General features: G+C 42.5%; 1 protein-coding gene across 1 annotated transcript in view; it reads right to left on the bottom strand.

Moving 5' to 3' along the window:
* CCDC146 (coiled-coil domain containing 146) overlaps window positions 1-15,839 on the bottom strand; it is a 138,507-nt gene that overhangs the window by 45,861 nt on the left and 76,807 nt on the right. The window contains exon 3 of the mRNA XM_029232929.1: window positions 2,742-2,824. Coding sequence (XP_029088762.1) covers window positions 2,742-2,824 — 83 coding nt within the window. The remainder of the gene's footprint in view (window positions 1-2,741; window positions 2,825-15,839) is intronic.

Genomic DNA, 15,839 nt, shown 5'->3' with positions numbered 1-15,839 from the left:
CCTTCCATTCCTAGGTTCAATTCAGTTCAGTGGCATTTTTGTAACAAGTCTTGCACTAGGTACTAGAGACAAATGGAGCTCACAGTCTAGCAGAGGGGAGCAGACGTGAATAGGCAGAGGGAATACCAGCTGACAAGTGCTACCTCTAGTGTCTTGATCAAGAAGGTGGGAGATGACAGAGAAAGGCTTAGATGGATGGGAATGTGATGTTTGCACTTGACATTAAAGAATGATCATGACCTTCCAAGGGTGGGAAGAATAATAATGAAAAGAGCGGGTCCTCCCTCCAGGTGCCCCAGCAACCCTGGCTTTCTTGAATTCTTGGACTCTCATGACCTGATTGAAGGAAAACCTTTTCTTCCTTAGTGATAAGAAAAGACAGTAAATTTTCTAATGACACTTTGCTAGGAAACTAGGAAGAAAAATCCTCCTGTAAAATTATGGACTTCAATTAATTTACAGATTTCTGATCATAACATCAGTGCCTGGCTACAGCTGGACGTGAATGTCACAGCAGAGGGCGATTCCTACAACTCCAGTTATATTCTATGGCTTTGGCTTTATCTTGGGAAAAGGGTTAAGCAATCTGGCTAGAGGCAGAACTGAATGAACATAGAAACTGGACTTAATGGAAGCTCCAGTAACCTTCTAGAAATCATTCACCTGTACTGCATCATACGTTAACATCAGCTCCAGCCTTACCGGCAGACTTGACTTATCTTTCTCAGAAACCCAACTTCCTCACATTGGCCATCTCTCCTGTTCGGAAGCAAGACCCTGCCAGTTCCTGTTTTAAAGGCAGCTCTCTGTGTGTGTGTGTGTGTACTCCCCAACAACTTTCCTCACTGGGAGAAATCTTCAGGTTTCTGCTCATTTGCAGAGATGCCCAATAACTTAATCAAGCCTGTCTCAACTGAGGTTACCAGCCCCACCCATTTTCTCAGGCTTCAGTATGTCATTTGCTCAACAGCAGAACATTTATTGGGACACCCTATGCTCCAGGCGCTATGTTAGGTACCAAATAGCAACAACAGCTATAAAGATAATAGATGCAATTTCCGTTCATGAAAGCTGGAGTTATTTCTTACAGTTCAATTTCCTTGTATATACTTTGTAAATCTGAAGTTACCTGATGTCCTTAACATGAGTCTTCAACTATGGAATTGTAAGGTATTGGCTTGGGCCCTAGTGCCTGTTTTCCCTCAGAAAGTGGGTGAACAAGGTGGTTAGGGTTCCAGCCAGAAGGCAAGTGGTAACTTACATACATGGACTTGAAATATAGTGTCAGCAGAAGAGAATTTAACAACACTTATAATGTGGTTTCTATGGAAGACTCATTCAATTTCAGTCCAGCATTTCTGGCCTATATCTGTCCTGCTACAGCCCCGGCAGCAAGAGTAAAGAGTCTATATCTTCATGCCTCTCCCACCCACCAGGCAGTGGGGTGGGAGAGAGTGGTGGGTGTTGGTTGTAATCACAAAAGAGGGAACTAAGGGGTCAGGAGGGGGTAAAATGTGGTAGCAGAAGGGAAGTAATGGTTTTGCAACACAGCCTGGAAGGAGAAAGAAGTAACGTCATAGCCTTGGTCCTGCATGTCTCTCTGACACTGGAGGTTGGTTAGGAACGGAGATGGAGCTGAGTGCATATGGGGTGGAGTCAAAGTGAAGGGAACGTAGGGATGCAGTTCTGCTCTTCTCCTTCACTCCTCCCTCAGGCTCCCATCCTCAGCATAGCCGAATGCATGAGCAAGAAAAGAAGTAGGAGTAATGGTTGGAGATCGGGGGAGAGGATGGCTGGGGAATCACAGGATGGAGTTTCCATTCACTGTGTCTCTTCTTGGATTTTAATGAAGATGTCATGCAAAGCTATGAGGCAGAAGGCGGGGAAAAGGAAGAAGGAGGCTTGGGAGTAGCAGCGGAACAGGATTTCCCCTTCTTTCTCACGCTCCTCCCCCCTTGATTCCCAGTGGCTGATGGCAGATGCTTGGGAAACCTTGTTGAATTATTCTGTTGAAACCTAGTCTTCTGACCTCTGCTAATTAGGACTGGGCTAAGGCGAGTAGCCAGGGAGAGGAGGAGCAGGTGAGAAGTAAAGACAGGAATCTCAGCAGATGTAGGCTGGGCTTGTCACAGAACCTACACCTCTGAGTGATGAAGAAAGGTGGGGAGGAGAGAATCTTACAGGAGTGTGCCGTAGCAGAGAATGTCAGTGCCTCACCGAAGTCCCCTTGGCACACTCTAGGGGTCACCTGTAGCTTTGATGGACAGTTATCATATATAGCAACAGCATCTGTATGCCTCTGCCTGAGAGCTTTCTCTGGCCAATGGAACTTCTTGACTTCTCACAGGGTAAGCTAGAAGTGCCAGGAGCTCACCTACCTAGAAGCAATCTTTGATCAACGAAGGATGGAAATTAGTGAACAAATATGCCAGCATCCTCACCCTTCAGTGGGAGAGCTCTGGGGCGTGTTCTACAGTCACTCAGAGAGTCCTCAGTGAGACTGAGCCCCAGTTGCCTGCAGTGTTAACCTGAAGATTAACACACCCCCAGCTGGATGACACCCTTCCCCATCTCACTTCCCCACTGTCTCACAATAATTTCTGGTACACTTCTTAAAACGCTTGAACTCAAATCTTTGTCTCAGAGTCTGCTTTTGGGAAAATGAAAAATAAGACAGGTCCCACTACAAGTAAGAAGTAGAGATGTGAGTAAAGGTGTCTTCACGCCGGTAAGTAGCATACCTTATCACGGTATCATGCAGCAAGGTGTACTTGGCTTTTAACTCTGCCATCCTGGTTGCAGGAAGTTTCCCCATAGCATGTAACTAGCAAAGAGAACACAGGAATACAAGACCACTATTAGCCATCACCCCCTTTATGCTTTAAGCAGAGATAAAATGGGTATATGGATGTACCATAAAATCTTTCAGTTAAACATTAGGAAACATATGAGGCAATAAGGCTTATTAGAAAGATGGTAGGTGTTCAGAGAAAATGGTTCTAGTTCTGTTCTGCTCTGAGTTCTTGGGCGAGTTCTTTTACCTCTGAGTTCTTTTACCTCTCTAGATGAAGGCTGTGATTTCTTCATCTGTAAATCGAGGGAAGGAATTGAGTGAAATTCTTTCAATTCTAAAACAACCATATTTCTAGGTTTAGCAAACAACCTACAGAGTATAGATTACTAGGATGGCTATTTGTAAGTTGAGAGAACTAATAATTATTGAGCATCTTTTATGAGCAACTGTTGTACATCAGTTATTTTATTCCTGAAAATGTTTTGTGAACAGGAATTATCTCCATTTCAAACTAAAGTTTAGAAAGGTTAAGTAATTTGTTTAAAGTTATAGAGCTAGTTAAAGGCAGAGTCAGGATTTAAACCCAAGTGGTCCAGCTCCAAAAATCCATGATCATTCCTCTGTACCACGATGCCTCTGCCTCTGCTGTCAAAGAAACATGAAAATTTATCTGGTACACAAAGTGATTGTATTTATTCCTTTTTCATTTCTGGCAAAAGAACTTTTGATTTACTCTCTGAGTTAGGTGATAAGTAGCTAACAAACGTCATAACACAACATCAAACGCTAGTGTTACCATAATGCAATGAGCATTTGCATTAGGTTGGACTTAACTGGACTGCTGGTGACATGGCAACAAAAAATAGAACTAAAGATAAGATTTGGGTTTCTCAATGCCCTGTTGTTCTTAGCTCAGAATATTTCTTGAGTCCATCCACTTTCCTCTCCCTTCCCTATCCCGCCAGTCTCGGTCACACCATCTCTCAGCCGGACTACAGTGAAACTCCAACCGCCCCCTCCCCATCTGTGTTTCCACTCAGGGCCCCTATCTATCTACTTCCCATGGAGATCATTTTAAAAAATCAAACATGCTCTTGTTATGCTTGGCGCTCAAAACTTTTCAAGTGGAATAGAATTCAAGACCCTTGGTACAACCCCTGAGGTCCTGTCTGACGCTGCTTCCCTCCCATCAGCCCCTTTTCACAGCACCGTCTTCCAGCTCCTACTGCTGCAGCCACACCGGCCGCCTTCTGTTTCCATAAATGCATGAACCCCTTTCCTTCCTCAGGCCTCTGCATTGGCCATTCCTCGTTCCCACCCTCCTTCACTCCAACTCTTTCTTCGTACCTCAGCTTCAATATCCATAAAAAGGCCTTGAAAAGCTTAAAAGTCCATAAAAAGGCCTTCTCTGAAGTCTATATCTAAGACGGATACCCACATACACCGCACCCCCCAGACAACTGTGTACTTCATAACGTAACATATTACCAGCTGTAATAGTACATTTATTTATTATGATCAAAAGAATGTTATTCCTCAGCTGGTGTAAAGCCCGGTGAGGAAAGGGCCTGGGTTACCCTGTTCTTCACTGTATCGTCAGCCAGGAGAACCCCAGGCGCAGTGTAGGTGTTTGGCATATACGTGCTGAGTGAACAAATGAATTGAATGGAACCGAGAACATGCAAGTGCCTGAGTCTACAGAGTGGGGTTTCATGGTTTCTGTACCAGAATCAGGGTAGGAAAACACTGGTAAATGCACTATGCAACCATCTCTTTGTGAAAGTATCTGGGATCTTTCACGAGGGCCCTACAAGCTGGTGCCAGGCCTGGGTTCCAGTCCCCACAACCCTCTTTTTTATGTATGAGTGAAATATGGGGAACAGGATATTTAAAACCTTTGAGGAGGTTCCACTTCTCACTATATAATTTATGTGTAGCTTCTTGTTTTTAATTTAATTTAATTTGTTATTTTTTTTGGCTGTGTTGGGTCTCTTCGTTGCTGCGCGTGGGCTTTCTCTAGTTGTGGCAAGCGGGGGCTACTCTTTGTTGTGGTGCATGGGCTTCTCATTGAGGTGGCTTCTCTTGTTGTGGAGCACAGGCTCTAGGTGCGTGGGCTTCAGTAGTTGTGGCTCACGGGCTCTAGAGCGCAGGCTCAGTAGTTGTGGCGCACACGCTTAGTTGCTCCGCGGCATGTGGGATCTTCCCACACCAGGGCTCGAACCTGTGTCCCCTGCATTGGCAGGCGGATTCTTAATCACTGCGCCACCAGGGAACCCCCCATGTGTAACTTCTTAAGTGTTAAGTTGCTGTTGGTGGGTTGACCTAATGTTAGATTTTATAGATATTTAATTAAACACATTTATTTTGGTTCTGCGGTTTTCTTTCTGGATTTTGAGCCAATACATAATTTATTTTGTATCACAAACATTGTCATTGGCTCCTAAAAAGGGTATAGGACATAGGCACTGTACCTTTAAAGTCTAACTGGTTAAAAAAAAAAATCTTTGCATATGGACACTCTTAAAGGAGAAAAGTAACTGGGAAAAGGTTGTGTGTGTGAGTGTGGGCTTATATGAGTATGTGTGTACTACGAAGGCCACATGGGAGCCAGCCTTGTAACTAGCCAACAAGCTAGCCTAGTAAGATAGCCACTGGAGGTCAGCCATTGGGTAAGGTAATTATGGAATCACATGTTTAGAAACACATATAGTATTTTGTTTTAAGGCTGAAGAGACCATTACCTTCCACCAACTGCCCTGCACAATGGAAACAAGTGAATTGACATAGGGCCTCCCTACAGTAGCCCACAGTTCAAGGAGAGAGACACAAAAGAAATTACGGAATGCTTAAAACTACTCTCAGTAGTTTTATTATTCATAAAAAAGTATATTTGGTATTTTGCAATTATTTTCTTTAGATTGTAAGTTAAAGCAAATAAGAACAATTATAAATTATAGACCCTTTCCAGGGGGTGGAACTTCCAGAATGGTAGTGTGAAGAGCTCGATGAATCCTCTCTCTCAAAGAAACATCGATTAAACTGGTCAAAATTATCTAAGACAACCATTTACGGTGTCTGGAAATTGACCTAAGGGTGTGCAAGAAATTGAGAGGCATTTATTTAACAAAATCTACTGAAACTCACTAAGAAGCGTGGGAGACTGTGGCATTTGCACCATGAGCTGCATCCATCACCCTTAGCTCCCAGTTGTGTAAGAACTATTCCGGGCAGGGTTGGTGGCCAATGAAGAGCCCACCGCCCCCAACTTCCTATTCCTGAAGATGCATTCAGGCGGGTGGGGCAGCCCCAGAAAACTGCTGCACTCCACCTCCCCTCCTGCCCAGCTCCGTTTGTGAAAGAACTTCACCGGGGGGCGGCTGCAGCCGTTCAGTAGTGCCCACTCCCCACTCCCCAAGCTCCTGCTTTCCAAGGAGTCTCTGGGCAGGCGTGGCAACCTAGGAAGATCAGAGTCCCCTAGCACCCCAGCTTCTGCTGATCAAGTCCTGCCTGAGAATGCTCACTTTACTTGGAACAGTGTAGACTATTCATGCCCCAGAGCATTGTCAAAAACAATAGCTATCACAGGAATGAACAGTAAGAGGAAGCTCATAGCTTGGTGATACCGGTGGAGGCAGATCAGCAGAAGTTTAACAGAGAAATCGTGGCCAGAGACAGTCAAAGAGGACCCTGCTAATATCACAATCAGTACTGGTGGTCGAGAAGGCTGTGGAAAAGCTCAAGGCTGTGACCTCTCGGGCATGACCAGAGAGGGTACTTCCAAGCTATCAGTCGCTGAGCTAAAGGTGGGGCAGATGTGTAAACGCCCTGAACCTTGAAAGTGGTCCCCAAGCCACATACAGACTCAGTGGAAAAGGATGAAACCTTTACTGGCTCGGGAGGCTTAAATACAATCTCTGACTAATCAATGACTGACCAAGCTATGGAGCACGGCACCCAAGAAGCCAAACTTAATAAAAACAAGGAAAGATTACACAGAGACAACAGAGGCTGCACACTATGGAGGATACACTTCAGAATTAGTTCAGCCAAGTCACTAAACAAATAAACGTTTGAACAACAATAACAAAGACAAAACAGCAACAGGAAGAAGCCTGGGGAGGATCAGAATCCGAAGTTGCTCCAGCGTTATCCAAAATGTCCAATTTTCAACAAAAAGTCATGAGACGTGCAAGGAAAAAAGGTTGGAGACTGCTTTGGGTGTGTAGACGTTGGACTTAACAAAAACTCCAAAGCAGCTATTATAAATATGTTGAAAGAATGAAAGGAAACCACATTTAAAGAATTAGAAGTGATTATGATGACAATTCATCGAATAGAGACTATCAATAAAGTACTGATCTCGGATAAGAACTAAGATTTTTAAAATGAGGTCCTTTGGGTAGTAAGAATGTATGGTTTTTATATTTTTATTTTTGCTTATCTGTATTTCCTAATTTTCTCCAATGTATACATAGTACTTTTAATAATACAAGGCTGTTAAAATATGCTTGAAAACTCTTGCTGTAAGCAATAGGAATTCAGAGCAGAATTTCAAACTGCAGAGTACTGCGATCAGATCCTAGTGGCAGATACAGCCAAATTCTAGCTCAGACTTTTTGAAAACTCAGCTGTATTTTCCCTAACTTGAATCTCATCTGAAACAGCAGTAGTTCCAAGCTTGATGGCAGGTGGGCCAAGGATGCCTGTTGGCAGGTTTTATGACCACAGAAAAAGCAGGAAGTTGGAGAGATTTCCTTTCCTATTTGCTATTTCCATCACTCCACCAGCCAGATTGCCTTTGGTACCCCAGAATCTGGAAGAAAGCTGACAGGGCAAAACATCTGATATGCCTTTGTAGTTTTTACATAACTTGGAAAAGGTGAAGTCATAGATGTTCGGAAAGAGGACTGATAACCTATCTTTATTTGGTCTACTCTACTAAAAACAAATCTCTTAAAAAGAAAAAGATTCAATTCTAGTAGATGAAATGCTTTGCTCATAAACATAAACGTGGAAAAGATAGTTGCATTTTCACACTGCATGATACAACCGGGTACAGAAACCAAGTTTGTCACGTTTTAAAAATGCAGAATCTAAGAAATAGAGCATAAAGCCCGAGCTTAAGTTGTCAAAGAGTATACACAACAAAAGGTTAGATATAATGTCATAAGTTCATAAATATGATTTCACAATAGATACTTGTATTACTGAATTGCCTTGTTCGTAATTGAGAATGGAAGGAAACATTTACTCTAGAGCTCAAAGTTTAACAAGAGTTCATGATTCATAGATGACATGTAATAATATGGAAAAAATTTTGAAAATTGAAATTTTAGGACATTCCAAGGAAAGTAATAGCTCAGTAAGAGCTTTTACCAAGTGAACTTATCTGGAAGGAGGTCAGCATGAGGAAACAGTTAGGTGTTTGTGTGGGTGTTTGCAGGGCAACCAAGGTGACCGTCGTTATTAACCTACTCTATTCCTGTTGCCTCTTTGACGTTACCTACGGGGGGCCTCATCCTGAGAAACAGCTGCCATGCTGTGGGAGGTGGGCAAATCCTTACCATCCTTATCTCCCTCTCCCCCTCTCCCTTTCACTGCTAGAAATAAACAACATAGCCATTTGACGTCGCTCAAACGCAATTGAACTCTCAACAATGATTCATCACTCTTTTTGTTTGACTTTTCCCCTTAGTTGTTATATCGTTTTAGCTTTTCTGTACACCTAACTCATTTACCAAACAAAATTAGGCCACCTAAACTCATCAACGAATCCATTTATCTTACACCTACACCCACTCTTAACTTCTTTCTCCAAATCTCAAAAATGAAATCTTCCTTTCCTCCTGTCAAGTCCAACCCATCCACCTGGGCTCTCAAATATATACTCTCCTACTTCTTCCCAGGCATCGGTTATACCTTCTCTCCTTTATAACCTCTACTTGTCCTACTTTGCTGGCTCAACACATAGAAGTCAAGTACATTACAAGTGGACTTTGGTTTGAATTCCAGATCTGCTACTTTTTAACTCTGTAATTAGGAGTAATATTTAATCAATCTGTACCTCAGGTTTCTTCAGTTATAAAAGAGAGAGAAAAATAGCCCCCATAAGACTCTAGTGAAGACCAAATGAATCAATATATATTAAGGTATTGAGTATAGTCTCTAGTACACAAATAAGGGCTTAATCAATGTTAGTTATTAGCATTAGCATTATCCTCAACCTGTAAATTTGCTCAAGTCTATCTCATTAAAAACAAACAAAACCGAACACCCCTTGGATGCTATGCTCCCATGTAATTACCCCTTTCTTTCTCTCCTTCTCTTTCGTTTCAGTTTTTCTCAAAAGAGTTGTCTCTGCCCTTTATCTCCACTCCCTTACCTTCCAGTCACTCACCAATCCATAGTGACCAGGCTCCCACTCCATCACCAGACTGGTAAACGGACAAATGACATCCTCATTTCTCTGGCTGATTTTGATATTTTTCTCATGATCACCGTTTTTCAATAATTTGTTTAGGATATGTCCTGGTGTGGTTTTCTTTGGCTTGAGATTTGTTCAAAGTTTTCAATCTGTGGGTTTATAGTTTTCCTCAAATTTGGAAAAATTTCAAGTGTTATTTCTTCAAACATTTTTTTCCGTCCCCTTGTCTACTTCTTCTGTGACTCTAATTAATCATTTGTTTGGCCGCTTGATGTCCACAGATCACTGATGTTCTGTTCATTTTTATCTTCCAGTCTTTTTTCTTTGTTTCATTTTGGATAGTTTCTCTTGCTATATCTTAAAGCTCACTAATCTCTTTATCTTTAGTGTCTAATCTGCTCTTAATCTCATGTGGTGAACTTTTCATCTCAAATGTTGTATTATTCATCTTTAGAAGTTTGATTTGGGTCTTTTTATAACTTCCACTTCTCTCATTATGCGCATGTTTTCCTCTACCTTTCCCCCTACATTCAAAATATATATAATAGCTGTTTTAATGTCCTTGTCTACTAGTTCTATTTTTGTGTCTACTCCATTGATTGATTCTTCTCATTATAGGTCAGATTTTCCTGCTTCTTTGCATGCCTACTAATTTTTTTTTTTTTTGGCAGTACGTGGGCCTCTCACTGTTGTGGCCTCTCCCGTTGCGGAGCACAGGCTCCGGACGCGCAGGCTCAGCGGCCATGGCTCACGGGCCCAGCCGCTCTGCGGCATGTGGGATCTTCCCGGACCGGGGCACGAACCCGTGTCCCCTGCATTGGCAGGTGGACTCTCAACCACTGCACCACCAGGGAAGCCCGCCTACTAAGTTTTGATTGGATGCCAGACACTGTGAGTTTTACACTATTGTGAAATGGATTTTTCTTTCTTTTTTGGGGAGGAGTATTCCTTTAAATACTTGGGGGCTTTGTGAGTCACAGTTAAGTTTCTTGGAAACGGTTTGATCCTTTCAAGCCTTGCTTTTAAACTTTGTTAAGGAAGTCCAGAATAATCCTTTTTCTGGGCTAATTTGGTCCCACTACTGAGTCAGTACCCTTCTGTGTCAACAGGTCTTTTTAACCTCCTAACATGAACTCTTCTTGGCTCTGCATGACCTCCAAGTATTGTTCCATTCCCTCCTCTCTGGGATTTCTTTCCCAGCCTCAGTGGTGTCCTCACACGCATGCACTGATCAGTTTCCCTCGGCAGATTTTTGGAGCTCTCTCTCTCTCTCTCTCTTTGAAACTCTTCCATTGCCTCACCTGTATATTTTAGTCAACTTGGCCTCCCTGAACCCTAAACTCTGTCTCCTCAAATCAGCAAGACCACCTGGCTCTGTTTGGAATCCCCTCTCTATGCTATCATTTGGAAACACTCTCTAAGTAGTAAAACGGGGCAGTTGCAGTTCTCAACTCTTTTATTTCCCTATTCCTAGGGATCACTGTCCTGTGCTGTTGTCCAAAGTCTGAAAACCATTGTTTCACCTGATTTGGTCCATTTTTTAGTTGTTTCAGGTAGGAGAGTAAATCTAGTTTATGTTATTCCATCTTGATTAGAAGTGGAGCCCCAGTGACCTCTTAATTATTAAATTCAAACATTTCTCTGTCCTTATCATACTTGATAATTTTATGACATTTATTACTATTGACTTATTACAGTTCATTGTTCCTTGAACTCTCTCCTCCTCTGGTTCCTGTGACATAGGGTCTCAGGGTTCTCTCCTTACTCTTCTGTTTTCTTCTCTGGTCCTCCTTTAAAAGTTGGTGTTGCCCATGATTTTGTCATTACCTTTTTTCTTTTTTAAAATTATTCGCTGTCCCTCATCTGAACTACCTCCTACTCACAGTCTGAACCTACCTACATGCTGATGACTCCTGAACAGAGGGGCCTGCAGGCTACTGTTATTGGACAAGCTAGGACTTTATTTCGGCAAGGGCCATTCAAGACTATGGGAATTAGGGTTAGAGAACAATAAACATCTTCATCTAACACCTGGAACACATGAAATGGTTTACATAAATGATACAATATCAATGTTCATGTATTGTGACCATTTTTTTGGAGAGAACTTTGATATGGGGCATTTCATCCATAGATTCTGTTGAACTAGATATTATCAGAGAGTTTCTTAGAATAAACAGAATCTATATAGTGCTATACACAAGTCTTCATCACTTCTTATTGAGAAGGTGGCAGTAGATAACAAAGCACTTTCCTTACTTCAAGTTGTGTCCCCTTGAATCTGTCCTTCACACTGCCAGCAGAGTGCTTTATCTAAAACACAATTTTCGCCTTGCTTAAAACCCTTCAGAGGATCCTGTCACCTTCAGGATTAAGTCTTGGTCCCTCTACATGGTTTACCAGGGCCTTCAAGATCCGGCAGCTGCCACCCTCTCCAAACCTGTCTCCTCTCTTTCTAAACCTATTGTGACCATTTCAGTTCTAGGCCACGTGCTGTGGTAGGAAGAATGATTCCCCCATCCCTAGATGTCCACATTCTAATCCCTATCGTGTGTAGACTTGTTACTTTATATGGCAAAAGGGACTTTGCAGATATGGACTTTAAGATGAGATTATGGTGGATTATCTGGCTGGGTGCAGTCTAATCACGTGAGTCCTTTAAAGCAGAGAATCTTTCTTAGCTGAGTCAGAGGTATGAAATGGAAGAAGAAGGAAAGATTGGAAGTGTGAGAAGGACTTGACCTGCCAGAGGAAGGGGATCTCAAGACAAGAAATAAGGGCAGCCTCTAGAAGCTGGAACAGGAAAAGAACCAGATGCTCCTCTAAAGCCCCCAGAAAAGAATGCAGTCCTGTCAACACCTTGATTTTAGCCCACTGAGACTCATATTGGACGCCTCACCTACAGAATTATAATATAATAAATTTGTGTTTAAGCCACCAAGTTTGCGGTAATTTGCTGTGAGAGCAATAGAAAACTAACACAGTTCCATACCATGTCTTTGCACATTATATTGCCCTAGCTTCAATTTCTCTCTCCTGTCCACTTGGAGAATTCTTATTCTTCCTTAAAACATCTCAGTGGTCAGCATCTGTGGCTGCCTGACATCTCCAGGCAGAATTAATTCTTTCTCTCTATTGCTTCTGTATTTTTAGATGCACCTGTTACTGTACACATTGTACACTATTACCTCTATTATTATACTACACTAATATGTCTCCTCCATTGGGCTGTGTAGTCCTTGGTGATAGGAATCCTACTGTATTCATCTCTGAGTCCCAGCCCGTAGCTTGGTATCTTATAAGTACTCAGCAATGTTCCTTAAACTGTGTTGACTTAAGCTTATCTTAAAACCAGTAATGTAGCTGGAAGAACTCTTGTTCATTCACTCACCTCCATTCCAACTGACCCGTCAGAGAAGGCAGGTGTAAAAGGAGGAGAAGAGCAAGGTAACCTGGCCTGAACACAAGACTTGAAAGAGCAGGGAATGTGCCAATCAAAACTGACTGCCTCACCCCACAGCTCCCCTTCTCTCTTCTGTGTGGCTGGCAAGGCTCACAGGATAGGCAGGGAGATCTGGGACGGTTTCCCACAGCTGTCTTGTTCCTCCTTTTGTGGCCGACCACAGGAATGCGAGGGGGAGGCTACAAGTGGCAAACAGGACCTCCCAGAGTTAAGGTCGCAAAGGCAGTGGACATGGTGGGTGAGTAATGCAGGTGGCTTAACTCTATGTAGGACTTCAAAATTAAGTGACAATAATTTTAAGATAACATGTACAGCCAAATAAATAAAAAGCATGCCTGAGCACATACATGCTAATGAGTGGCATTGCTTTAAAACACTCACATTTGTCCCAGTGAAACGACGATTGCTTGGAATTTTAACGATCATTTATCCTTTGTTTAAATGATTTCCCCCTACTTCCAAAGATCTGGGAAAAGATGATGGCAGGTTGGAGTGGCTGTGAGCCCAGGAGGCGGGAGACGAGCCAGATTAAAACCCAGGGGCCTCTTTCTGAACTTCAAAGGGTGAGCTGATAGGTAAGAGTACAGAAGCTAACGGGGCCAGAGTCCTGAGGGGCATTTACACAAGGGCCAGAACATAGTGGGGGCAGGAAACAGAGCCAGGCTAAAACCACGAATGACTGAAGTCACAAAAACAGGAACCAGGAGAGTAGGGGTGCAGGCAGGAGGGGCGTGGGCCCCAGAAGGAACTGTGTTGCCTGCTGACTCTGACCAGTCAGCTTTCAGTCCTTCACATGTAGCATTCCCACCTCTAGGGCACCTCTACAGACCTTGAGTGGGTTTAGCCAGGGAGAGATCCAAAAGGGAGCCGGGACATTGGAGAACAGAGCATCTCTCACACAAGGGTCACAAATGTATAAAGATGGTCAACTGTTCATCTCACTATGCAGATCACAGACCACAGCCCCTGCCCTGCCCCTGTCTTAAGAAGCTGTCACTGTAAACGTGGGTGAGCCCAGAGCGCAGCGGGCAGGGTCCGTGGGCCAGGGTGCTCTCTCTGCTGCTGCGCCCACCTTTCAGGCTCCTCTCTGTGCTGAGAGCACCGCCCCTCTCAGCTGGCTGTCAGCTGTCAGCCCCCAGCTCTGGGCTATGAGGTTACAGATAAAGGATATCGCCACTTCCCGCAACAAAGAAACTTGGGACCTCTGGTGCCCACATTCCTGTTTTGAAGATGCTTTTGCCCACAGTGCTCTTCCCAGTATCCATAAATAACAGATCATTTACCGTAGAGGCACCTGGGAAGCCCGGGTGCCAGCAGTGTGTGTGCCACGGCAGTGCCACCCTCCACTCCCCCTTCTAGCAGGCGGATTGCGATGCACAGTGAAGCTTTTCACTGCTAAGCGAAGAACTGTTCTTTGAAAAAGAACAAAAACCCAAAGCTGCAGCTTGCACTTCCGCATTGATACCATAAAATGGAAACTTGGGAGCAGAATATGAGGATGTTTGAGTTCCACTCTTGCTGATCCCCCGGTACGGGGGCTTTTCATCCTGGCAGCATATTTGGACAAGTCATTTAATTTTTGTTCAATTTATTCTGAAGTATTTTATTCTTTTTGATTCTATTGTAAGTGGAATTGTTTTTGCGATTTCTTTTTTGGATTGTTTATTTCTAGTGTGCAGAAGCCATTCAGTTTTGTTCAGTAAAATTATTAACCATGAAAACAGAGGTCAATCCTTAAAACCTGGTATAAGCTTTCCTATGTGTTCTACAAATGTTTCAGATAAGGCAGAGTATCTTTGACTCTTTTATTTACTTGAAATAGCCTGAGTACCTAGAAAACTGCTTGACACTAAGATGCTCAGAAATATTTAATGAATGAGGTCACTATATCGCACACATTCCTCAATTAGAGTGCTTATCTCGTTAAGCTGAAATCATGCTCACATATCTGTTCACCAGATGGGAAGCTCTCTGAAGACAATCATTCTGGTGTCTCAAGAACCTAGCATAGTACATGGCAAACAGCAGGTGCTCACACATGTCTCAAGAATCCATCAGTTTCTAGCAGACTGGGGGTGTGGCATGAAAGGTTGGGCATATCACAGAAGGATATCTCAATGTATGGTTTTCTCTCTCCACGTACACATGTGAATTGGGCCAAAAGGATCAAGGATGTCACTGAAAGACTCTAGAAAAAGTCAGTCTAGAAGGAACACCAACAGGTTGAAGGGTGTGTGTGTGTGTGTGTGTGTGTGTGTGTGTGCGCACGTGCGTGCACGTGTGTGCATGTGGGCGTGTGTGTATAAAGATAACAGGATATAAACTTGGTATTGATTGTGGAAGATTTATGGATTGGTTGATTTTATGTGGAATACACACTCCCCATACAGGTTGGAATGGAATATTAAGAGCCTTTGAATAGATAAACTGTCAAACATTTTCTCCTGACAGCTTGTCACCCAGGGAAAGTCCTCAACTCAATGTGCTCTACCTCCAAGGATGCATAGCTCAGCCCATAGTTACTCTGTATTAATGACTTCAGTATATTGGTAGGTCAAATTTAGGTATCAGAGATGTTCAAATCCGTCAATAAAGCATAAATTCCAACACCTGAATATTTGAATCCTAAAAAAAACTCTTTAAAGGGCAAGATAATAGAGTTTTTATAACTAAATGGGTCTTACGATATGTTACGCTTAAACCCAAAGTTAGATCCTCAGAATCTTTTGGTTTGTGTTCTAATAGAAACCAATTAGTCACCTTATAAGTTTCTTGAAAAACTGTAATTGAATGGTAACAGATGGATAGCAACTACCCAAGGCAATTAATTATATAACAAATTATCTTGGAATTTCCTCAGAATAGGGTGGAATATTTAGAAACTAACACAGTTTTCCAAGTAATCTGGTTTTTATGATGTTTGGAGAGTGTTTTAGCTTGTTTTAGTTTTGGAAAAAGGAGAGCAAAACCATATAATACAACCAAGTATAATTTTAACTTCTTTCAGTTGATACCAACTTTGATACCTAAGCAAAGTAAAATAAAAAGAAATGAAAAAAAATTTAAAAAATAGATTCTAACAAACATTTCACCAAACACAGCTGTTTCTAGTTCACTAAGTCAACGATTACAAAATATTTTAATGTGCTTTCTGGCAA

This window comes from Monodon monoceros, unplaced genomic scaffold (assembly GCF_005190385.1).
Source record: "Monodon monoceros isolate NGI ecotype Baffin Bay Population unplaced genomic scaffold, NGI_Narwhal_1 Super_Scaffold_2, whole genome shotgun sequence".
NCBI classification, from domain to species: domain Eukaryota; kingdom Metazoa; phylum Chordata; class Mammalia; order Artiodactyla; family Monodontidae; genus Monodon; species Monodon monoceros.
This window is presented reverse-complemented; position numbering and strand designations above follow the sequence as displayed.